This window comes from Acomys minous, assembly GCF_964271855.1.
Source record: "Acomys minous genome assembly, chromosome: 18".
Taxonomy (NCBI): Eukaryota; Metazoa; Chordata; class Mammalia; order Rodentia; family Muridae; genus Acomys; species Acomys minous.
Window position 1 is genome coordinate 40,889,829 of NC_140501.1, and position 27,033 is coordinate 40,916,861.

The following is a 27,033-nucleotide window of genomic DNA, read 5'->3' on the forward strand; positions in this document are numbered from 1 at the left end:
TTTTATCCATGGTTTATTAAGAATATTCCTGGCTTACTAAGTGTGTGGTTGTGGTTGGGAAACTGGGTTTCATCAACTCATTTTTCTACCTTACACTACAGTAACTTAAAAATAGAATATCTAATTCTTCTGGAATTTACTGCTGCTGTTCTCAAGTCCTCAGTCTAATCCTTGTTTCCTTATAGGCTTTTCCTCTTAAAAACCTTAGGACTGTCCTTATTGCTCTGTAGTATTATCATACCTTGGGGAACTGTTTTAATTTGTCCCATTTGGGAACTGACACATTTTATCCTATAAACTCATATTTTATAGTTCAAGGACACTCTTAACTAAAATACATTGGGATAATTCCTGCCTCTTACTCGATTGGAAGACTAGAGTTCAGCAAAGCCTTGTGCTCAATCCTCAGCAAAGCCCATGGAAGTTCCACTAGGCAGATTTCAGTCTTTCTCATGCTATATTTTGTTTACCAACAGCCCTTCATATTTGCATCTCTTCACTTGCTGTGCTAGCTTCTATCTACTTCCTATTCCTACTGTTTATTAGCCCAGTAGGAATCTTTTCATTCAAATTTATTATTTATATTTTTTGGTTTGTTTAGTTTTTTTTTTCAAATGCAGCAACTCCAGGTCTCTTTTCTGCTAGCTTTAGATTTCCATAATGTTTACACCATCTGAAGTATACCCTGTGGGAAACTACAAACGCTCTACTGTGGGTTCCTGAAGCTCTATTTCTGAATGGTCTATCTGCCAAATTGCCTTCATATTTTTTCTCAAGTACAGTTTAATTAAAAAAATATTATTGAGTCTAAGCAGTTTGCCTGCTTACATGTCTGTTTCCCATGTGTGTGACTGATGCCTACAGAGATCAGAATAGAATGTTGGATCCTTGGAACTAGATTTATAGATGCTGTGAGCCACCTATGTGTGGGTCCTGGGAATCGACGACAGGTCCTCTGCAAGAGTAGCCAGTGCTCTTAGCTGCTGAGCCATCTCTTCAGACCCTAGTTTAGCAGTCTGGGTTGTGGCCTTATATTCAGATGAACTGTTTAGCACCCTGGGTAGTAAAGTGCTGATGCATACTGAGCTTTAGGGTTACTAGCCTACACAAGCCTACAGGTAATTCAAAACTCTGAATGAGTTAACTTAAAATAGCGTCTTGTGGTTACCACCCTAAGAGACAGTGTTATCACACACTCATACTTGCACCATGTAACACAGAGCACTGGGTTTCCTACAGAAGACTTTTTCCCCCACACACAGTTCCAGAGAAATGGCAAACTTTCTCATGAGCAAAACCACATCAGTCAAAATGGGGAGCAAACGTGTCTGCTTTGCTTTTTATGCATGGGGCCCTGCTCAGGGTACTCTACCTCATACACATCCAGAACCATGGATCTACTTAAACAGATATTAAAATCTAGCACTAGGCCCATATAAAATATGTTGTAAGTAACGGTAATAACTGTCTATACTTTCTGCAGCTTATGACTTTAAAATATCCAGTAAAGGCTTTTTTGCTTCAAAACTTGTTTAGAAGTCTAATATTGTTCTATTTAAAACACAGAAGTAGCATCTCTTATTCAAGGAATTATGCTGCAGACAGTCTTAGCTCAGTTTCATGAACCACAGGGAGAGAAAATTCAAGCCATAGCTCAGGGCGTTTACAAGAAAAGTTGCCTAGTACACTGAAGAATTACAAAGGGCAATTACAAATTTTCCTAAGCCAAATCAGAGTCTCCTTTAATTCTTCTTATGAAGGAACAAATGGATAATAAACATAACTAATATTAAAAATAATCTTATCAAAAGAATCAAAAAATGAAAATATTAAAGTATATAAAAATAATCTAAGAAAAACTCCCTATGCCTACTGGGAACTATTGCTAATCTTTTCTCATTAATCTTTTAATTTATTTTTAGAGAATATATTCTTTTTAAATTTTTTATTTATTTTATGTATATGGCTGTTTTTGTCTGTGTACTGCATGTATGCCTGGTGCCTACGGAAGCCAGAAGAGAACACTAGATTGCCTGGGACTAGGAGTCATGTAAATGCTGGGAACTGAAGCTGGGTCCTCTGTAGAAACATCTAGTGCTCTTAACCACTGAGCTATTTCTCCAACCCTTATTAATCCTTTAAAATAGTTTCATCCAAACATGGTTTTGTAAGAAAATTCTGCAATGTTTCATAATCACTTCCCAACTGGTATATAAACTATTAGTATCCTGTGAAAAAACATTAGTTTTATCATCAGTACTCTCAAGACAAGAAGCTCCAGAAGAAATTTGGGATGTAGCGACCATAACGCTTAGGAAACCTAGCTCAGAAGATCCATGAATGTGAATGCAAATACCAAACAGTATTTATTACTGTCTGACCCAAGTAAATGACTAAAACAGTTCTTTCATTTATAAATACTTAGGAAATCATTGGCATAATGTTCATGTAGACTGTGCACAGTTTACCCTTGTTCATTCAAATGCTGACTTCTCCACCCTACTATCTGGTTTCAGTTCTGACACTGCACTGTGATGTTTATTCAAAGTATCTCCTGTCTCAAGTTTGTGTTAAAAATGTCACCATTTGTTCTTTGTATTGCCAATAAAAACCAAATAGCCAATGCTGAGCAATAACAGAGACATCCTGGTGAGTAAAGGGAAGAGAAAGAAGAGAAAAGATAGGATGGAGCCACAAATAGAAGACTGGGCAACATCAGGAGAAATGAACCAGGCCTAGGAGATGATTTAATAGCAGGTATATGTGGGAAATCTGAATGGGAGGAAATTACACTAACAGAGAGGTTTAGGATGGAGTAGTATTGCGCAGCATTGTGCAATAGGCTAATTAAGTAGATCCTACTCTCCTTGTGTGGTTATTTGGGTATAAAGCTGGTTAAGGAGTAACCACTGATTTCACTAAAATAATAATTCAATATTAAATAGCAATTGTCATTCAACAGGAAATGTTTAATTCATTCTTATCATTTTATGTTTTGGCACTAGTGATTGAACTCAGGAATTTGTTTATCACTAAATCATATTAAAATTGCTTTTATAAGCCAGGTGTGGTGACGCATGCCTTTAATCCTAGCACTTGAGAGGCAGAGACAGACAGATCTCTGTGAGTTCGAGGCCAGCCTGGTCTACAAAGCGTGTCCAGGATAGCAAAGGCTAGATAACAGGCTATTACATAGAGAAACCCTAACTCAAAACAAAACAAAACAAAACAAAGAACTCACTTTTATGCATGAATAAATACATTACGTGATATATTTTCTGATAACTGAGAGCAGGCTGAGAGCCAAGTGGTTAATACAATACTGTTTACAGACAGTGAACAGCGATGATCCATTCAGCTTATGGTGCCGTTCTCACAAAAGATCAGATGCTTGAACTCTGGCAAAGCAGGGATAGCATTACCTGGAAAGGCAGGCTTTAGTAATGGCATCGTGAAGATTTTCATTGGGATACTGTGACAACCGGCGAGAAATCCGCAGCAACTGACGGGTGGAAAGCGAGGCTGCCAAGGACTGTGCCTATGAAAAGGCAAAAACAGCCTGCTAAGTGTCTCACTTCAACTTGTTAATGTCCCTGTAGATAGATGTCACAGCACAATTCCCTATTCCAGGGGGACAAAGCCAAACTTAAATATGTACAAGGAATGAATAAAAATGAACAGACTCCAACTCATACTTAAAGTAGCCTTCAGGATAGTTTTCCTAATCTATAAAAAGCATTTATTGCAGGGTGTGTTGGTGCACACCTTTAATCCCAGCACTCCAGAGGCAGGAAGAGGATCACTGTGAGTTTGAAGCCATCCTGGTCTACAAAGCGAGTCCAAGACAGCCAAGACTACACAGTGAAACCTTTTATCCAAAAAAAAAAAAAAAAAAAAAAAAAAAAAGAGAGAGAGAGAAGAAGAAAAAAAGAGAGAGAAGAAAAAGAAGAAGAGGAGGAAGAAGAAGAGGAGGAAGAAGAAGAAGAAGAAGAAGAAGAAGAAGAAGAAGAAGAAGAAGAAGAAGAAGAAGAAGGAGAAGAAGCAGAAGAAGAAGAAGGAGAAAGCATTTTTCAATTAGATGCAGTTGAAGCTTTTCAGTGGGGTGGGAGGTAAGGTAGGGAAGGCTGTTCTAAGCGCAGGTCACACCTGCCTCACAAATAGCCCTTATGTACAATTGACTATTCTCGCCTTTCTTCTTCACACAGCTGACTTTTAGGGTATTCTGAAAAAATGCTTAGAGCTCTAAGCAAATCTGTGGTTTCTGAAACAGAAAAAAAAAAAAAAGGAATTGTGGGCAGTTTAGGTTGCTGACCACAGAGATGTTAACTGGTTTATCACCTCAGTAGCAGATTGCTATTGGAACCTTTTCTTAATACCATTAGAATAACCTCCATTTGTTTTCCTATACTTGCCCCAAATCTCACTAACACAGTTGCTAATACAGAGCCAAGGCCCTGGTACACTGACTTGAAATTCTCTTGGCAGCACAGTAAAACATCAATGCTTATTGGCTTTAAAGTTAGACAAGTCAGATTCTTACTAGCCTTGTGATATTGACTAATTACTTAATTTCTCAAGTCTGTTTCCTCATCCTTCCCTTAAGATGACACTAACATCTGTCCCCATCCCCCACTGAGGGAAGACTCTTCTCAAAGGACATCCATGTTGAGCTAGAATCCACTTATAAGTAATATAGCATGTGTATCTTCCTGGGTCTAGGTTAACTTGCTCAGGATCATCATTTCTAATTCCATCCATTTGCCTGCAAATTTCAGGCAATAGCTGAGTAGTATTCCATTGTGTAAATGTACCACGGTTTCGTTATCCATTCTTCGCCTGAAGGGGCATGTAGGTTGTTTTCAGATTCTGGCTATTACGAATAAGGCTGCTATGAACATAGTTAAGCAAAAGGACTCCAGGTGAGAGTGGTATGGGAGACAGGGGAGACAGGGGAGACAGAAGGACCCAGAGGGTCCAGGAACCCTACAAGAAGACCATCAAGGCTGGTGGATCTGGACCCAGATGGACCTAAACAAACTGCTGTATCAACCAAGGACAATGCGTGCAGTAAACCTAGACCCCTGTTCAGATCTAGGCAATGGGCAGAGCATTCTCCACAGTTGTGTGGAGAGTGGAGACTGACTGACATGAACTCTGGTGCCCCATATTAGACCACTTCCCCTGGGGGGCGGGGGGCAGGCCTGGTGACACACAGAAAAAGAGTAAGCAGGCTATCCAGATGAGACCTGATAGTCTATGGTCATATGGTGGGGGAGGGGATCCCCTTCTGTCAGAGGTCTAGGGGAGGAGAACAGGGTGAAAGAGAGAGAGGGTGAGAATAGGAAGATACAAGTGAGGGGATAACAATCAGGATGTAATCTGAATAATAAAATTTAATAATAAAAAAAGATAACACTAAGAGCACCCTCCCCTATGAAACTGTTCTGAGGATTGAATTTTAAAATGATTCTACAGAACTTAGCATGGGCCAGAAAAATAGGCCTGCCCCCAAGATGGTAGACATGATGGGGTGCCCCACAAATGACAGAGATAATGGGGGTATACAACAAATGATTGAGATGTAGGGGTGCCCCACAAATGACAGAGATAATGGAGTACCGCACAAATGACAGAGATAATGGGAGTACACAACCAATGATTAAGATGTAAAGGTGCCCAACAAACGACAGAGATGGTGGAGTGCTCAGAAAAGACAGAGATAAGGAGTATTCCACATGTGGCTGAGATAATGGGGGTGCACCACAAATGACAGAGATAATAGGGGTGCCCCACAAATAACAGAGATGCTGGTGTGCCCAAGAAGCAAGAGATGAGCCAGATGGTTCCTCACAGTGAAAGCAGCCACACATACTCCCCAAGAGGCATTAACACAATTTTAATGATTCCAATTACCACTGACCTAGTTCACAACCCAGTTCAACAGCATGGTTTAGCTAAGCCAGAGGAATGAAGTCCTTTGTAAGTCATTTGACCTCTGGAAGGGCACTAAAGGCCAGAGCGAACTGTTATAAAGAGGGATGAGGGCAGCAAAGTGACCCTGAGCACCTTAGGGGCAAGAGAAAGCATAGGAAATAACAGAGGGGTCAAATGGATGAGAGAACATGTCTAAGATGTGTTTGGATGACTCTCAGAGAACATGCATGTTTGGCTAATATTGACTTATAAGTGAGTATATACCATGTGTGTCTTTCTGGGTCTAGGTTACCTCACTCAGGATGATCTTTTCTAGCTCAATCCATTTGCCTGCAAATTTCAAGATTTCCTTGTTTTTAATAGCTGAGTAGTATTCCATAGTGTAAATGTACTACAGTTTCTTTATCTATTCTTTGACTGAGGGCATCTAGGTTGTTTCCAGATTCTGGCTTTTACAAATAAGGCTGCTATGAACATGGTTGAGCAAATGTCCTTGTTGTGTGGTAGAGCATTCATTTAGCGAGGTATCAGGACAGATGCCAGGACTAGCTATCGGACTCCAGCTGAGAGTGGTATGGGAGAATGGGGAGGCAGAAGGACCAAGAGGGTCCAGGAACCATACAAGAAGACCATCAAGATTGGCAGATCTGGACCCAGGGGGCCCTGCACAAACTGCTGTACCAACCAAGGACAATGCATGCAGTAAACCTAGACCCCCTGCTCAGTGGACAGAGCATTCTCCATGGTTGTAGGGACTGCCTCTGACATGAACTCTGGTGCTCCCTATTTGACCACTTCCCCTTGGTGGGGAGGCCTGGTGGCACTCAGAGGAAGGGTAAACAGGCTACCAGGATGAGACCTGATAGGTTGTGATCATATGGTGGGGGAGGAGGTCCTCTTCTGTCACAGACCTAGGAAAGGAGAATAGGGTGAAAAGGGAAGGGTAGGAACGGGAAGATACAAGTGAAGGGATAACAATCGGGATGTAATCTGAATAAATTATAAAAAAAAAAGCCTAATGGCTAATAATAAAATATTGAAATTAAATAAAAAAGAAGACCAAGTCCTACAGTAAGGTTATGACACCAGCATGGAAGACAAAGGTGGCAGCAAATGACCTGCACACGTGCTGAGTTGAATACAGGGAAGAAGGCGGTACTATGGGAAGCATTTCCTCCTACGCCAGAGAACAGAGTTGAGGAATTCCCATCCTTATCATCTTAGCCTATGAAAATTTCCTATTTTAACCACACCAAAGTCTGACAAATGGACCCCAACATGATTCTTCCAACTGTCATAATGAGCCGAGGTAACTTCCAACATCCCAGTCTTATAAGCTACTTCATCCCAGGAAAACCTGAAGAACAATTCCCTCACTGGACAGCACCAAGTACTTTACAACAACATCTAGTGTTTAAAAACACCAGGGCAAATTTTACATTGGGCCATTTTCACATTGAATAAAGGGCTCACTAACACCTGCTCTCAGACTGTCAGGTAAAAATTCAGAATATACTTTAATTTCAAAAGCTGGGCATGGCACTATTCAAGGACAATACAAGTAGTGAACATCGAACCCTACTCTGATCTAGCCAATGGATAGGACATTCTCCACAGTTATGTGGAGAGCATGGACTGACTTAGACATGAACCCCATATCTGACCACCTCCTCTTGGTGAGGAGGCCTGATGGCACTCAAATAAAGAATAAGCAGGCTACCAAGATGAAACTTGGTAGTCTATGACCATTTAGTGGGGGAGGGCGTCCCCCTCAGTCATAGACCTAGGGGAGGGGAATAGGGTGAAAGTGAGAGGGAGGGAGGAATGGGAGGATATAAGTGATGGGATAACAATTGAGCTGTAATCTGAATAAATTAATAAAATTTTTAAAATTAAAAAAATAAATAAATAAAAAATAAATTGAACCAAATGAAGAAAAATTAATAATAATGGGCATGGTAGTACATGCTTGGAATCCCAACACTGGAAGAAGCAGAGGTAGGTGGATCTCTGTGAGTTTGAGGCCAGCCTGGTCTTCAAAGTGAGTCCAGGACAGCCAAGACAACACAGAGAAACCCTGTTTTAAAAAAACAAAACAAAGCAAAAAAGACCTAGTGCATTTAACATTGTAATATCAAATTTCTAACTGCAATTTTATCTTGCAGAAAGGCGAATGAGAATGTAAAATACATTCCCTTGGTTACCATGGTTATGCAAGTTAAAAGCACACTCAAAGGGTTTTTCATATTAGCACAATTATTAGCACCTTAACTGCTTAAAATACAAAAGATCTCATGAGAAAGGAACAAAAATAATGGTTTTCTTTCGCTTAAAAATTATTTTATATATATATGTATAAAAATTTAGCTCTGCTCAGAAGAGAAGAGCCCAGAAATGATCTCTTAATAAACTTGTAATTAATTACTTTTCCACTTATTTCTCAGAAGACCTAAGTATCTACTATCTGTCAGGTTCCAAGTATGGAAGTCAGAGTAGAAGACTGAACAAGTCCCAGACTTAGAGAGTTCAAGTACTAATTGAAGAGCTAAAAATAAACTGCAAGGCAACTGTGATAGGTCAGTGTCTTGAGTATTTTCTAGTGTCACAAAAGCACACTGGGAGGCACAAGTAACTTCTGCTTAGAGGGCCGAGATAGTCAGCTAGCAGAAGGAGGGCACAGCGCAACAAGCCAATGGAGAGAAAACACACTCTGGGCATTTCTAAAACAGACATTTTAATGTGTGTTAGAGTTAAAATAGCACCAAGCTAAGTGTGAGAAGAGCTTTGGGGCCTCAGCAAAGGCTGAGGTAATGAGGTTGGCAAAGCAGCTGAGTCACAGGCCCAGCAGCCCACTTAGCATGCTGTCCTCAGTTTACAGACTAAGGCAATGGATCCCTGGAGCAGTGGGAAGCACAGGAGGAACTCTGGACATTCACTGAGAGAGATCATCCACGGACAACACGAAAGACTCCTATCTTCATTCTAATAGATTTCTGCTGAATATCTACTGTATTGAAAGCAACGATTCTGATTCTGCAGATCCTCAGAGAATGAAACAAAAACACAAGGACAAACAGACAATAGAAAGCAACCAAGGTATAATCACCATGTCCAAAATCAGAAGCCCATGAAGAGTACTGAGACAGAGGGCAAGCTATGAATGAACTGGCTAGGAAACTGCCTCCAAATCACAGCGGCTTGGAAAAGAATGACTGCAAGTGTGACATCTGAGCAAATCTAAAGGAGGCAACACAACAAACCTAAAGCCATCGAGGAGAGGAAAACACGGAGGCAAATGCCCCAAGAAAGGCATTATTATAGGGACAGGAAAGATTGCCTTTCATAGTGCCAGAAGGGGCTTTGAAGACTGGGAAGAAAAGCTATCAACAGTCTTGCCCAGCTGTAAACCCTGAAACAATGCCCAACCTAGTAAGATATGTCCACTAATGCAACAGTGGCATGACTGTTGTGGGGATAACCAGACTTCTAAATAGTTATTCTTATATATACACACACACACACACACACACACACCCCACACTACACACTCTCAGTACCCAAAGCTCAGGAAATACTGTAGAGGAGGAGACAGAAAGATTGCAAGAGGCAGAAATGGATGACGATTGCTGCAAAATAAGGTCTTCTGGGTGGGAAGGACCACTGCACTCCTGAGCTCGCAGCACCTATAGGTGCTGGGTGGGAAGGGCCACTGCACTCCTGAGCTCGCAGCACCTGTAGGTGCTGGGTAGGAAGGGCCACTGCACTTCTGAGCTCGCAGCACCTATAGGTGCTGGGTGGGAAGGGCCACTGCACTCCTGAGCTCGCAGCACCTGTAGGTGCTGGGTAGGAAGGGCCACTGCACTCCTGAGCTCGCAGCACCTATAGGTGCTGGGTGGGAAGGACCACTGCACTCCTGAGCTCGCAGCACCTATAGGTGCTGGGTGGGAAGGACCACTGCACTCCTGAGCTCGCAGCACCTATAGGTGCTGGGTGGGAAGGACCACTGCACTCCTGAGCTCGCAGCACCTATAGGTGCTGGGTAGGAAGGACCACTGCACTCCTGAGCTCGCAGCACCTGTCGCTGTCAGCAAAAGACCCTCACAAGATCAGGCCAGTCAACACTCAGCACAAAGAGGGGAGAGGCTCATGATGCTCCACCCCTACCTAGTTAAGGATCTTTTCTTCAGTGCTGGGGCCCATGGTAGGCTGCCCCTGCTCCAGCGGATGGAGCCCTAAGACCATGTGCACTGATTGGGCTCACTGGGTTATAAAGGAGGAGAAGTGGGAAAGAGGAAGAAAAAACAATTACAATGACATGAAATTGGAATTGGGTTAGGGGTACAGGAAGCGGGGGCGGGGGTAGCAGGATGAGGGTGATGTAGATATAATCTAAATACATTATATCATATAAGAAACTACCAAAGAACACATTTTAAAACTTAGCAACAGCAAAGAAAATAACAGATCTGAAAAGAATACTGGGGTAAGATGAGATGAGGACCCAGAGGTGGCAATGGGAAAACCATGCATATGTGCCACAACCTCCACATACACTGCAGCTACTGGAGCTCATAAATGTTACTTTCTATGGCAAAGATGTCTCTGCAGATGAGATTAAGACTTTTTAAAAGAAGGACATTATCTTGGATTAATTTTGTGACCCTTAAACGCAATCTTATGCATTTCTCTGTAAGAAGGGGCAGAAGACAATTCAACACAGACACAGCAGAGGTACTAGGGATACAGAGGAATGAGACCACAAATGAAGGAACGCTGGTAGCAGTCTCCTGGCAGCCTCCCAGGACTGCAGCTTTGCTGACACTTCCATTTTGGCTAAGTGATGCTCATTTCAAAATTTTATTGTCCAGACCAAAAACTTCTATATTAAGCCACAATTTGTTAAAATAGTAATAGTAATTTGTTAAAATTTCTGCAGGAAACTAGCAGAAAGCCACTCAGTGAGAAAAGTACTGGTGAAGGGTCAATGAAGAGAAAGTAATATTCCAGGAAAAAGTTTCAGAAAATCCAATACAGGGACAATTGTTGACTGCAGACAATAGCGGACTCAACCCCATAATGCTCCACTGGGGTGACCTGCTTTCAGAGTAAGTGACAAGATCAGGAAGCACAGGACCAGCAATGATGTCAAGACTTCAGATTTAGACAACGCAGACGATTATCATCAGTCAGCAAATTCATTCAGGACATGAACAGATTTCAAGACAGTCATTTAAGCGATGGCTATATATGTTGAATTTATAATGATCCCAAAGTCCAAATCCAGTACATCAATCAAAGAACTGGTATTTATTAAGCAGTTACTTAGCAGATATTTTTAAAACATATGCTTTTATGTTTAACCACTGTACCTGTTTTATGAAGTAGATGATAGTGTTCCCATTTTACATATAAAAACAAGGATGAAATTACTGCCCTTGCCCTTGGATGAGCAAAATGGCTCAGTGGGTAAGGGTGCCTTCAACCAAGCCTGACAAGCTGAGAGCGACCCCTGGACCCATGGTGGGCGGACAGAAATGATTCCTGTAAGCTGTCCTGTGACTCGCATACGCACGCGCAAGCACACACCACACACACATACACACAAACTACTTTTTTATAGAGAATAATTGTCTTTTTCCTGAAATAGAGATATGAACAGTCTGTTAGCAATGATAAATTAGAAGCTGAAGCTGAAGTCATAGGCAATAGCTTAAAGCCCGAAGAAAAGAGGTCTCCCCAGCAAATAAGATGGCGGGATAAAGCAGAGATGCAGCACCTCAAAGATTCCTCTGATGCCAAGCCATTCCCCATGGCTGAGTCAGGAAGAGTGACAGCAGTGCTCCAGGCACAGATACCAGGGTGACAGCATGCACAGCACAAGGCCCAGCACAAGGAGAAAAGCAGGGGCTACAATCTGAGCAGGGCAGCACCAGAGGTGTGCAGGGAAAGCACAGACTCACTGTGGGATCCTGGGTCTCCCTGAGTTTGTGTGTAAGTGACAGCAGTTTCTCCAAGGCTTCCTGAGGTACACTTGGGACCTATTTATGAGTTAAAAAAACACAGGAAGAAATGAGGACAATTCAGCAAATGATAATAGAAGAATATTTTTAGGTAGTCTCTGAGTATTGAGTCCATGTTGAGGTCATGAATGAAGCTGCCACTTCATTTTTTCAGCAAATACCTGAGACTCAGCATTCTTTTAAACACCCAGGCAAATATAGCCAAGCACTTTCCTCTGCCTGCAATTGGATCACTGGCATCTAGCACACCCAAGAGCACCAGTCCCTGCTTTGTGAGCTTCAGTACAATTCTTCAGACTCATGTTAGGCATTTTCTGACTGAAACCAAACACGTACAGTAGAAGATTAATTTATACAAGTTATTTAATTATTGGTATAATTTCATGCATACATTATATGCATAGATCCAACTACTAAGTGGCCTAAAGGATTACTGTGTACAACATCGGTGTTCAAGCTGTTTATCTTTCTCAAACACTTTAGAAACACATGCTCGTTGGGTGTGGTGCCTCATGCCACCTCGGCGGCTGAGGCGGGAGGATTGCCAAGAGTTCAAGTCCAGTATGATCTCAACAGTGAGAACCTGTCTCAATAGAAAACTAAAAATAAAGCACATTTGATGGCCATGATCAACTCAATGAACTCTGAATAGTGTTTGCACAAATAACACGTTTCCTTTAATTATAATAAACTTTAATGCAAATAAATAATTTTAATAAATGTAAATGATTTCTATTTAAGCAATAAGTTAGTATTTTTAATTCAAAGGAGTAAGAAAGATATATTAATGGCATGATGTAGTCATTTTGAAAATGTACTCGTTCCAAGTTTCTTTAGCCATTTAAATAACTGGAATTTAAGACATTCTATTTTATACATACCTTACATTGTTTATTTTAAAAATAAATCCTGTAGAGTAGGAAGTAAAGTTACTCTCATTTTCAGACGAAGACACAATGACTAATTAACCTGAGTTCTGGAAGCTAATATATAGTGCGAATCTGACATTTACAACTAAAGTGTTAAACCCTAAATGCTATCTATGCGTTCATTCATAACTATGCTCATACAGACCCCCCAAATTAACAATAATTCTAGTATTTAAAAAATGGTTTTTGCTATGTAAAATGTTAACTTGTAGGGATACAGAATAGCACAGGCAAACAGAATTTCCTATGATGATGGAAAATGGGTTTTTTTTCCTTTAGCTACCTAACACATTAGCCAAGTGAGTCTCAAGTGGCTACTGAACTCTTGAAGTATGCTGAGAAACTCAATGTTGAAATGTTTTATTTAACGTTGGCAATGCTACCTCACTGAAGAGTGCACTTCCAGAGCTCCCAAAGAGCTAAATGCGCTGCTTGACTAAGGCAGACATTGAAATCATGGCTGTCACAGAAACTACAGCACCCCAGTGACCACTCAGGTAACTGTGGGATTACAGCCCTCAGGAATCTGGGCAGCTTCAAATGAGAACAGGAGCGAGCACCAGCCTAGAGCAGTTCCCACTCTTACCATTTCCTTTATCACTTGGGTTTCTTCACTTTTCACAAGCGGCTTCATGTGATGGAAAAAGAACATGGTTAAGAATTCGGGTCCCAGCCACTGCTGTGTTGTGCTTCCAACAACTGGGGGCTCTGCCAAAGCAATGATTCTGAAGGAGGGGTGGATAGGAAAAATGGATCTAAAGGAAGGACAGAGAAAAACAAAACATAACTATACACAATAGAAACTGTCATGAGGCATGGAGCTTAGCAATAAAACTGTCATTCTATTAATAATGCCAAGTGGTCATCCAAAGAACAACTTTGGAAAAAAAATCCCAAGATTTTTAAGACTAAGAGACTGAAATTAAGAGTAAGAGAATAAAATAATTACTGATGAGTGTACGATATGTGCTTATGAAACCCTTGCCCTCCCAGTCACTGCTTTGTATGCTCTCATTCCCGTAATGCATTAGCTTCAAACTCCCTTGAAATGAAGTCACACCCAGTTTATGTCCATTCCGTACATCCTCCTTTTTGTGTAGTCAGCCTCCCAAAATCTCCTCCTCTCCAAGGGGCCCACTGCATATGAATCATAGAGAGACTAAAAGCATCATTGGTGGAGAGACCTTCTAAAATATCTACAATCCAAGTAAGGCATATGGGGTCATATTAAATTTATAATTAGATCAACAAGAGGATATTTGATAATTAAAAGGGTAAAGAAAGTTGGAGGCATATACTACTCTATTGTCATTGATGCAAACATATTGGAATTTAAAAATTGATCTCTTTGACAAAATTCTGCTAGGAAATACGTGGAACATGTCACTATGGAAAGACAGAGAGGAGGAAGAGGGTGACATTTCTGGGGCGTGAGGTATCTGAGTGCCTGGGGGGGGGATGAAAAAGTAAATTCCCCTAATTATGATCCAGCCAGGTGGGAGGTACTGTTGGTTTTTTTAAAAAATCAATCCTACTAAAAATAAGCAGTAATAATACACTTTTTAGGGGGTGATACAGTTATTGCTGAGAGAAAGCAGCTAAAAAATTCAGGTGCTTGCTAAGGTTTTGGGAAAAAACAAAAACACAGGCATGAAATTGGCAGTGCACTGTTGGCAACTGCAGAACCCAAGGTTACAGGGAAAGGAGGCTGGAGCATCAGGACGTAAGTGTGTGAAGACAGAAGGACTTTGAAGAGCTCAGACAGAAAGTGGTAGCAAGACAGTGGGCAGTTCTACTAAGTCTTGGCTGCATAAATTTTAGAGGCCATATCATATTTGTAAGCTGGGGGAAAAGCAAGTTTGGAAAGTGCCATTTGAAAGATGTAAGATTGAATGAATTATTAGAAGTTCATGGATATCCCACTTTCCTCAATCCAAAAAAAAAAAAAGAGAGACGTAAGAAGGGCCTAGCACAGCCTGAAGATGGTCCATCAATAAAAGGTATTCTGGGAAAGCAATGAAGGGATACAACACAGATGGAGCCTGAACGTCCCCAGGACAGGCCAGTCTCGGTGGTGTTGCTGGGCACTCATACAACAGCAAATACAGCGCACGGGATCCTAAGACTGCAAGCTAAAAAGCAGGTGACCACCTTTTTCCTTCAGCTAAGGTGCTTGCTAATTAACAGGACTTCCTGAGTAACAGATGCCGGATTCACCTGATCCTTCTGACTCTAGCTGGGGACTGGGCGAAAGGTGAGGAGGTGCAGAACATGGCTTGCCTGCAGAAAATCAAGGCTACAGATGCAGCCTCTCACCTAAGACAGTGAGGGACTGCACATCAGGAATAAAAGTCCAAATTCAACATGTAAGCCAAAGGGGAAGCCTAATGACGATTCTCACACCAAGAAGCAGGAAGTATGAGCAGCGAAGCTGCAGGGTTGGGAGAAGAGCGACTGAGCCAAGGGAAGCTGGTGGCTTGAGTGTGGATATGGGGACGGTCACTGCCTGGAACACAGGCGTGCGCACTCTGCTTTGTACTAGTGGTTCTCACAGACACTGAAGGGAGCGAGCTGGCCAGTCTGAAGGGGACCAATCCAGATATGGATTATGCACTGGGCAGAAACGTACATGCTGATGACAAAAACAGCCGCCAACCACTGAATAACAGGATGAGAAGGACCTCTGAGTCTTCTAGGTCCTCCCTGAAGGCTTCCTAGTGCACAAATAGTTATACAGAGAGTCACTTCCTGATACTAAGTTTCCTAAGTCTGCAAATTAGAGGGTATAATCTGTCACACACGTCCATGGGATTCAGCAAACCTCTGTGTAATACCAAGGCTGAAGAAGCCATACTTTTTCACTATAAATACATAAACAGGGAATATAAATACATCAAATCGAGGTCAGGTCTAACTTTGTTTAAATTTAACAATGACAACAAAAACAAAATCCAAGATGTGGCTTTTCCTTCAGATAAACATGAATCATTGCCTAAAAGATTTTAGAAGCTAAAAAATGTATTTTAAAAAAATATTCAAAGAGTATTGGGTTTTAACATGTTTGTGGGTACAAATTAAGTTTGAAAATATAAAAACCGTTCTAATGTTCTTCATTATAAAATGGAATGAAGACGGGCATGGTGGCACATGTGTGTAATCCCAGCACTCAGGAGGCAGAGGCAGGCAGACCTCTGTGAGTTCAAGGCCAGCCTGGTCTACAAAGTGAGCCAAGACAGTCAAGGCTACACAGAGAAACTGTCTCGAAACAGCAACAAAACAAGTAAGATAACATAAATTTAAATTAAAGTAAAATGTAACAAACCAAGATGTGGAGGTGTACCTTTAATCCCCGTATTCTGGAGACAGGCAGGAGGATCTCTGATATTCAAGGCCAGCCTGGTCTACTGAGTGGGTTCCTGGACAGCCAGGGCTACAAAATGAAGCCTTATCTCAAAAACCAAAAATAATCATAAAAATAAAATAAAATAACGTGGAATGGGATGAACATGAACCACTGCTATTCAACATAGATAATTTCAAAGACACTGAGTAGGCAATCTAGCAAAAAGGAGCTATTTGATTCTAACCATTAAATAAAAACAAACAAGCTATCTATAATGAGCAGAAGAGGAGGGTGAAAGCGAAGGAGGGCCACTGTAACACAGGTATAAAGGTACATCATAGAACACACATCTGCTCGTCGTCTTCATTGCGGTAATGATCTACAAGTATTTAAGAAAATGATCAAACACTGCTCTCTAAATCTGCAGTCCCACAGATCACTTACACCTAAACAAAGCTCATGCTTACTAATGAAGAAAGATTCCAATAAGCCCCAGTCTTCTGAAGGGGATTATACTACCTCTTGATTGAATGCATATTTAAATAACTTGAAAGACTGATATAGAAGGTTCCTATAACAACATGGATCATGGGCTGCAACAGGAGTTTAAAATTTGCCTCCTATGGCAGAACACTAATGCCCTCATCAGGAGCAACAAGTCACACAGAGCTGAGCACAGGCCACGTGTTCCATTCTTTCCATGCAAGGACTACATGACATGGATACGCTCCTAGTGAATACTGCACAGGACCTAGGGCACTACATGAGAGAAAGGAAGTAACAGGTAAGTAAGTGGGTGTTGCTGCATCCGGTCACCATGATCAAAAGACTCCATTCTAAGTCCTGTAGGAACAAGGCCCGTTAGTGGTAAGGGATAAGAATTATAAATATCCTCCTGCTGAAAAGCTAGTCTCAACCTGGTCCTGAATGAATTATGAGAAACTGGATTTCCTGGATCAATAGACAAACAGAATGCACAATAACAAGTAACTACACACTGCATAAATGCCATTAACCATAAAAATGTTAGGATTAATTTCAAAAATCAGAATTTCCTTAAGGCTTGTGTTTGGGGAATCAAGCACATAAAATCTGGGACTGCCCTCAAATTTGTTGATTTCTTTCATGAACTAATTGTTTTAAAAGATGCTGCAGTTCCTAGGAAGGCCAGAGAGGATGTTCACACTATACCTGACTTATAACACTGTAAGCATAAAAGGCCTGGAGAATGCACTCTCTTAAGAACTGTAGATGTTGTTATGATTCGTCAGTAATTAATAAAGATTCAAGGATTGTAAATTCTTTTCAACATTCAATAACCGCAAATAAAAACAGAGTATTAACAGAGTATTTAACTAAAATGAAAAACTGGTAGAGCATATCAAAATGTGTGCAGGTACAGGTCACAAATCTGTACTGCTTCTCTGCACCAGCCACCAGCAGGAAGAGACAAGTTTTGTAGCCTGGAGTTGGTGTTCTCTCTTTCCAAAAGACAGGTTTTTCTCATTAAAGGAAGTAGTTCTATTTTGGTCCTTATATCCTGCAAGAAACACAGGCGTGGCTGGTGTCTGATGTATGGGGCCACCACACTATTTTTAATCACTGTAACCACGCACTCTCAGTATCACAACATGAGAAAAATCTAACATTTCTAGAGGTAGCTAGGCATATCCTGCCTGAAGGAAATGCAAAACCCAAATCTGAACATGACCAAGGTTATGACCTTGGGGAAGAATGAGAGAAGCAAATGTCAATATTTTGAAAGTGGGTTCATGCCATGAAGTTGAAAGGGTTGGGAGCCCACAGTCATCACTGTTAATTCTGGGGCCCTATGGTCTCAGGGTATCATTTTATTAAGAACATCAAGGTATTCCAAATTAACACACTTATGTAATTTATTAGGGAAATATTGCTAGCCTAAATGGTCACCTTTTCCTTGGCTTTCTAAACTCTATCTCAGCTTAAGATTATTCACTCATTCAAAAACATGTTCTGGGGCTGGAGAGACAGATCAGCAGGTACGCTTACTACTCACGCAGAGGGCCATGTTCTTTTCCTGGTACCTACATGATATTTTACAACCATCTAACTCCAGTTCCAGGGGATCTGATAGATTGTTCTGATCCCTATGAACACACTCACATGGTACACATACACATACATGTAGACAACACACTCACACTCATAAATACAAAAAACATTTACTAAGTAGTCTACTATGGCCCGTGGATTGTGATATTAGAAACAATGAAATGCAATGCAGAAGCCAGACTCCTGACAAGATTAAAGTCCCAGGATCTAAGTGTTTCCTGTGGGCCAACTCCACCCTTGCCCTTCGCATGGGAGATACTGTTATCCAAACTGGAAACCAAAGAAATCTTTCCAAATACAAGTATGAAACTGTTCCCATCTGGAGGCAGAAGCAGGTACAGGCAGAACATTTTTAGAACTAGGTCATAAGGCAAAGACGCTCTTAGATCTACATTATGGTTAAGCTTTTCACATTTAACAAACCAGGGGGCTCACAGCCACTTCTTAGGAGGCACTGTGCCCCACGTTGGTAGACACTGTTCTTAGAAGCTCTATTCCTACAAGCTAGGTATCTATTTGTGCAAGACTGTAGCTATTTTATTGGCTGCAATGACCATCCCTCCAAGATCCTGCCTTTTAAGTAATAAAACCCTCCCTTGCCAGTTTTGTGATATTTTTCTCTTAAAAAATCTCCCAGAAGGAAATTAAGTCATAAATCAAAACCAAAAGTGAGTTTGTTTAAATGCTACAAAAATAAAGCTTTGTGGCCATCAGTCATCTAAGTTCGTGGTCAGATAATCTGGACCATGAATTTGAACTTTACATGCTAATGCCCCGAGCGGCACAGTGGAGACGGACACCAGGAAGGACTCAGGCTAGACCATGAGTCACAGTTATTCACAAGTACAACTCAGGAAACCAGTGACTTTCCTCACTCACGACAGACTTCTGGCTTTCTACTCTGCTGTCCTTTGAGTCAGGCTGTTAGGCAATAAACACAGAGACACGCTGTTACCCAAGAAGCACGGCCCTGGAAGAAATACTGCCAACCAACTTAGCTGGACCTAGTTCATCCTGACTGTGAAAGACAGAAACAAGTCACCACAGGAAATGGAGGAGAACCAGGAAGAGGTAGAGCGCCGTCCCATACTACCATACTCCCAGAGTGCGGCAGGGGCCGCACTGTGACTATGTCAACAAGAACAACAAGACTGCTCTCAATCAGAAGAAAACACTGTGGACCAACGAGGGATACTGACAAGGAAAAGAATTAGAATTTCAACCTCTAAACGCCTGTGCTGGTGACACTGTCCTAAACAGAAAGGCTTTGGCTGATTAAACAGAGGGATTGTTAGTGGGTAGACAAGTCTAAAGGTTTGTGTTTACTGGAAAAGTAGATCTCTCCGGGGGTTTGAGGGCCATCGTCTCATCTATTAAGTTTACCTGATGTTAACATCAAACTTTACTTGCTTTTAGTTACTTGTTTCAGGCTCAAGCTTGACAGCACATATAGAAGGCTAAAGTTTGTCCCTGTGAATATTTACATTTGTACTTAGCGGGACTATAAGCCCAGTTCTGAGCACATTAAATAATTTGACCATTTACAAGGTGGCTGACCATTAACTTGCATATTTTTAGCAGTTTATGACAAGTTAGTAGCTTTTGTTGTTGTTGTTGTTGTTGTTGTTGTTTTCCTCGAGACAGGGTTTCTCTGTGTAGCCCTGGCTATCCTGGACTCACTTTGTAGACCGGCTGGCCTCGAACTCACATCAATCTGCCTGCCTCTGTCTCCCTGAATGCTGGGATTACATGCATGCGCCACCACGCCTGGCTGACAAGTTAGTAGCTTTTATCAGATTAGGACTTTACACTTTTATTCCTGTTAAATTTGAGTCTTAAATTTGAATTGAAGGGGGCTATAGAGGTGGCTTAGTGGTTAAGACCACTGGCTGCTCTTCCAGAGGACTGGGGTTCGATTCCCAGCACTCACATGGCAGCTTACAGCTGTCTGTAACTCCAGCTGCAGGGCTGCTGACACCCTGACAGACATGCGTGTGGACAAAACGCCAATGAACAAAAATAAAAATAAATTACTAAAAAGTTGAATTGAAGATTTTTAGCATCAAAATAAAACTTTAAACCATAAATATAGTCCTCAGACAGTCTGGGAGCTTACTTTCCCGACTCTTTCATGGTGTACCTTTACAGAATACCGAGCTTCTTGTGTGATTCAGTTTACGAAAATAAAGGTGGTGAAGACAAAGAGGCTAGACACATCTTCAAGTCAATTTTTGCTAGCTTGAATAGACATTTACAGCCTTAGGAATTTAAACTATAATATAACATTTGTTGTTAGTAAGTCCTATATTTCCTAAATAAGAATTAAATCCAAACTCCTTTGGACCTAACAGAAGTATTTTAATGATTCATTTTACTTTATTTTTAGCTATGTACATGTGTGTTTATAAGTGTGGGTTTGTACACTTCAGTGCGGTGTCTTCCCTGGCCAGAAGAGGGGTGTCAGATCCCCTAGAACTGGAGTTACAGGTGGTTGTGAGCCAGTCAAACTTTACAGGAGCTCTGCAAGGGCAGTGGAAGCTCCTAACTGCTGAGCTATCGGTCCAGACCCTCAAGAGGGAGAAGGACTTTAGATCACTGTTAGAACATCCTGCTTTTAACAACTCAACGACACAACAAATGGATGACATAAAATAAAAGAGAAAAGAAAAACCTTAGAGGTTCAACCTACATCTAAATAATGTTAAAGATAGAAAAAGAGAGCACAGGAAACCAGGGAGATTAAGGTCTGAGGTGGCTTGAGAGCTACAACCTAACATGAGTCCAGAACGTACCACATAAGGAATATAAAACTGAAAGAACACGGAGTCATGAATTAGGGTGTGCCTGAGCAGATGAAATTTCACCAAGAGAGAAGTGACTGGGGTAAGAAAGTGACATAGAAAGTGACATAGAAAGGAGGGCCACTCCCCCCTCAGTGTTCTCACATCAGTATTGTACAGGTTTCCACCCTGGTGTTTCATCACACTGCCTTTACTTCCAGTTCTATCTTTCATACAGAGGCAACTACCAGCATTAGGGAAGACAGGACGGGTGTATGAGAGAAATCTATTTTAATATAGTAAATAATTCTGTTGTAGTACCTACACTGTCCTGATGAAATTAAAGTTCAACAAAATTTCCAGCAACTGTAATAACGCCAAAGAACGAGGGGATGGAAATAAGAGTGCGCAATGAGAACGGAGGTGGACAAAGGCCGCACCCTCGTTTAATGTGTGAGACCGAGAGGTACTTCTTAGCACCGGCAAGTGAAGGAACACCTACGAAGCATGCTGCCTGGTGATACAGCAGAAGAACCTGTTAGGTACTAAAGCGAAAGCATCTAGGAATGGAAAGGGGGCCATGAGAGGCAGTCAGAGAGTTTATTACAGGGGAGTGGTGTTTTTCATAAAATACTTTGACATTTCTAACTGGCTCAAGTCTCATGTATGTTTGACCTTAGGAAACAGTGAAACTTTTTTTAAGTCTGTGAGGGGAAGTAAGTATTGACATGACCTCTTCTCTCTCTCAGCATGATGTTGGGAGCTGGAAATGAGCAGGGAGGGCATGCACTTTTGAGAGGACTTACACTGATGACGTTATGGTGGAACCTTCGAGAAGGAAGAACTAATGACTATTGTGAGACAAGCCCTCAACATGAAGGTGAAGGCCACTCTGTTCCTAAGTGTTCTTATTTGCAAGATTTTGTACGAATTAGAGACCACTAAGTACTTTCCACACACAAAAAAAAGTTGTCATTTCCTGGATACTTGGCAGAAATACACGGCTCCCAACGTCCTAAGAAAAATTCAGGCAAGCCCGGAGCTGTTGCTCAATGGCTTTGGTTCATCTGAGAATCTGTATTCTTCCCTAACCATGATTCATATGCAAACAACGCACAAACACTGAGTTCTACTCATAAAAGGATGGAATGAGAGGGATCTCCCTGGCTTACTGGACCAAACGCACTTCCAAGCTGCAGCACTGTGACAGGCAGGCCTCAAAAGGCACTGCTAAGTCCGCTGCTTTCTTGAATAAGCTAGGTAACAAGGAGTTAACATTTCCTTCCCAGGGCAAAAATAAACGGTACACTCAGTAAGTCATACACTTCACTGGTTTTGGAGGCGTCTCTTGTTTTCAGTATGGGAAAGGTAAAGGTTTGGCTGCACCAGGCCAGATTAAAGGAGGAAGTCATCATCATCATAGCTGCCATTTCTCCCTGCCCCCTTGTACCATTCTCCAAATACATGAAGACCAACCAGAAGGTACTGACATGGGGGTGACATCAGAGAGGCCTAGCCTAAAGAGAAGAGTGACATGCACTTGAAAACACTTTTCTTCAACTGTCAAGCCCTAAGTACAACACAATCATCCTTCATTCACAACTCCCAGGTGTTACGATTTTTCTCAGTTTACATTCCTGCTCACACTGGCTACCGCCCTCTTACTGACACATTCACAAGCTTGTCTATCCCGTCTATCTCAATAAACAATGCCTGCAAATACAAGGTTTCCTGTCATAATCATAATATCACTATGCTATTTAAGAAAATTAATATCAATTCAATAGTAGGGAATATGTATACCGTGCATATTTAATCTTTTCTGGGAGGGTTGTGCCTGTGTTGTGCAGTGCATGTGTATACTTGCTCATACAAGTGCATATGTGAGAGCAGAGGTCGCCAACTTTCCTCAACTGATTCCATCCCTGTATTATTTTGTTATATTGTTTGAGACAAGGTCTCACCATGTAGGCCTGACTGCCTGGAACTCACTATGAAGAATGAGACTGGCCTCCAGCACAGACAGCTCATCTCCTCTGCCTTCCTAGCACGTCTGCACATGGCTTCTACCTTTACGATTGAGTCAGGGTCCCTAACTGAACCTGAACCTTACCTACCGGCTCTGCCAGTCAGCCAGTCAGGCAGCAGACATCTCCCTGTCTCGGTTCTCAAACTTCAACTTTATGCTGGGGTTACAGTCACTACGCACGGTACCTGGATTTGTATGTGGCTTTGGGGGATCCAAACTTAGGTCCTCAAGCCTGTGTATCTTGAGGTAGTTTACCAACGGAACCACTTCCTCAGCCCTAGACTTTTCTATTTGTCTTGTGTAGATGTTTTCACTTTGTTTCTTGCTCCAGAGTCAAGTCAAATCTCACCCACTGCACTTCACTGTTTTATCTAGGAAACGAGCTGTAAGGAAGGCAGAGGGGTCAGTGCTGCCTCAGGGGAGGCCCGCAGTCATGCTCATGACCTCCTAGGAAGGATGGCTTACCATCTTAAAAATGCAGTTGAGTCGGTTATTTGAAAGCAGGCTAAGAATATAGAGTACAGCCTGGATAAGACCTCAGGTTTTAGGAAATGCCAGGCTATTCCATGCCCAGGACACCAAACTAAGCCATTCGGTTACTGTTTTGCTTCACTCTAGTTAAGCTAAAAATAAGGAATGTTACATTACTTTCACCTTAGCAGTGACCAGACGGCTCCAAGGGTAAAGGCGCTTGCTGCCGAGCCTGAGAATACAAGTTCCATCCCGAGACCCAAGTGGAGGAAGAAGAGAGCTGCCTCCCTCAAGCTGTCCTCTGACTTCTACAGGTGAGCTGTGCTATGTGCTCCTGCACATTCATGCACACACACTAAATACATGGTAAGAGAAAACCTGATAATATACCACAAATTACCTGTCCTGTAGTTGCTCATCCGTTAGTTGTAGCCCCTCCTTCAAGCACTGATACCTGTCTTCCCTCAGCAGCCGAGACCCATCATATAGGCTGATCTCCCGGTCATGGATGAGTCTGATGGGAAAGGGGTGGGGGAAACAAAGTAATCAGTGACATTATGAGAGACAGAATCACTTAATCAATACTCAATCATGCCCATCATTGCTGGTGGCTGGGCCTAACAAGTTTTTAGGTGTTCTTTTCACAACTGTAACTTGATCAGTGCCATTATATGTTATCCTTGGCACACATGCTGGACTCTGGCTGCAGAGGACTGGTCCCAAATTCCAGAGATGTGTGTGAAGAAGAAGAGGCATGAAGAAGGGAAGGAGAAGGTGGGAGACACAAAGAAACAGTTGGATGAGTGTCTCAGATCAGCTATGGGCATCCACTCATGACTCCAGAATCTGGCGTAACTTTTCAAGGGAGAGTATTATCAAAATATTTCTACGGTTGTAATTTAAGGATTTAAAATATGAAGAGCCTCTGAAATGAAACAGCTCCATTGCTATTCCACAGAGCAGCTCTGAAGTAACCTAGCATCCCACACTACATAAGACACTGCCATCAGGTACTGCAGAGGGCAAACAGTGAAGACAACTGTAGAAGCTATGGGCACAGGCAGTGCAGGCTGACGAGCCTGGGTTCAATCCCAACTTTGCGCTTACTTGCTGCGTAACCAGAGAAGGAAGAACCATTCAATCTCTCCAAACTTTATTATGAGATTAAGGCAAAACTAGTTAAAACAACAATGCCAGCCTTCCAGAGTTGGTGTGAAAATTGAACGATTAATAAAAAATAAATGCTTAACATCTTGCTCTCAGTCTTGACTGTAAAGATAGGATCTCTAGGCAGCATTAAAAAATGCCCATGTTCAAATCTCTGGCCTGGATCAATGACTTCAGCAGTGGTAGGATGGAGGCCAGGCATTGTGCTTTTAAAGCTCCATCTGCCAGGTGGCCCAAGGCTGAGGACTGGAGACCCTGGGCTAGCACAGCGCAGCCACACTGCTGCTGCTGCTCTTTTGTCCTTGGTCAGACAGCTGAGAGACAGCCAACAAGAGAGGCTTTGCTTATTTTGTATCCACATTTATCTGTTTGGCAAAGAAAATTAAATTGTAAGTCTATGAAATGTAGTAAATCACTAAAACTTTGTGCTTACTATTTTTAAACCCACACAAACTGAATCAAGATTAATACAACACATTTGGAATCTTTCATTACACTCAGTATCTGCATCTTGTCAGCGATAAAAAGCATGGTTAGCTGGTTCAAGAAATGGCTTATTTCATTTATTTGACATTTCCCAGTAAGTCAGATTTTAAAAGTCATGCAGCGGAGAAGGAATGAAAAGCGTCAATAACCCCTCAAATGACACAGGCTGTGAATATTTTCCACAGAAATTATAATAGAGCATCTTCCAACATTAAATTCTACAATTCTTGAGTTTTTGAACCATGTAGGTACTTTTTCTCACCTAAAATAAGAAAGTAATGGTGACAGAAATGCTCATATCTGTGCCAAATGAGTGAAATAAGCAAATGAATATATTTTACATTAAACCTTTCTTTTCTCTCAAAAAAAAAAAAAAAAGATTCCAACACGCTTACCCCCAGGTCTGGGATGGTTTCTAAGCATAAGCAGTATAGTTAAGACACAACTGCAGATGGCCCGGCCGCATGGCTTATTGCACATATTTATCCATGTATGTAAGCCTTTTGAAACCACTACTGACAGGCTTTCATCTTTCACCTCTTACACAGCAAATTTTGCCACAGAAATGGGATTTGGGGCTTTACAGTCAAGTGTTTATAACAACAAATGTTAGTGATATTTTATTTAACTTGAACATAGAATTGTAAATTCCTCAGGATCTGCATAACCCAGGGCGTAGGTTGCCATGGAGACAGTATGTGACACAAACCTTTGCAATACAGCCAGTGTGCCAGCATTGACCCGGTGGATGCCATCCAATAGGACCAGCTTGCCTTCCCGAGCAGCACTTACAAGGGGTGAGGATCGCCAGGCAGTGTCACCATTGGGGAGCGTGTACCGCTGCTGTAGCAGGTCCCGTGCTGTCATGTCCTAAAAACCATACACGCAGCAAAGAAAATGTAAAGTTAACGTTAAAGACTTTCTTTAGCCTTATAGACACTTTCCACTGCATATAGCACTTCTCTTTGCACAGCACATTTCAAATAACAAACAAAAAGTCTTCTCAAATCCAAAGGGAAATATTGCCAGAAAGCTTCAGATATTTCCCCTACTACCTATTCACATGATCTTTCAAAAGGATGGTGGCAGTAATGGACTCAACCTCAATCACTGGACTCCTGGAGGGGTCCCAATGTGAGGATTCGCTTTCACACTGAGAAGTCATACAAATGCAACATTAAGAGAGGACTAGTTTACCCAGAACATGCAAATCCTTTTGATAAGCCCCCTGAGGGCCATTCCATTGACTCCTTGGGCTTAGAGGTCTCTGAAGGAGGCCAGGTGAGGTGCTGGAACTGAGAAACAATAGGACAGCACTTAAAAAGCAAATTAGGGACCCACATGCCTCATACCAGCACTAACCAATGCAGCAAAGTCAAGCAAGCTGGTGAGCACTGCACTGTATAAACTACAGTAAGACAGTGTGATGCCTTAATAGGAACAGAATGTCCTTACAGGGGTTAATGTTGAGAAGGATGTCTTAGCAGTTCCAGATACATTTAGTACTACTCTATCAAACAAATATTAAACCTTTACTATCACTTTTACTCAAAATGTTATACTCTTCTGTAAGTTCTGTTGAAAACCCTCCAAGTTTAAAGCAGATAACAAGTATTTACAACAACAACAACATTTTCACTAGAACCAAGATAAGGATATGAATCTTATTTCTTTCAATGTTCTCACTATCAAAAGGGTACTGACTTCAACACTTCATGAGCTGGTCACAGGACATAGAGAGATCAAGCTGGAACTGGGCTGGAAGCTTCGTTCCTGAAACTAG

The 27,033-nt window shown here is 41.7% G+C and overlaps 1 protein-coding gene across 1 annotated transcript in view; it reads right to left on the minus strand.

Annotated features, from left to right (window-relative positions):
* VWA8 (von Willebrand factor A domain containing 8) overlaps window positions 1-27,033 on the minus strand; it is a 312,204-nt gene that overhangs the window by 184,264 nt on the left and 100,907 nt on the right. Inside the window, exons 13-17 of the mRNA XM_084767930.1 lie at window positions 25,960-26,120; window positions 23,998-24,111; window positions 13,470-13,638; window positions 11,895-11,972; window positions 3,423-3,538 (exon numbers count right to left, since the gene is read on the minus strand). Of these exons, the coding sequence (XP_084624056.1) occupies window positions 3,423-3,538; window positions 11,895-11,972; window positions 13,470-13,638; window positions 23,998-24,111; window positions 25,960-26,120 (638 nt within the window). The remainder of the gene's footprint in view (window positions 1-3,422; window positions 3,539-11,894; window positions 11,973-13,469; window positions 13,639-23,997; window positions 24,112-25,959; window positions 26,121-27,033) is intronic.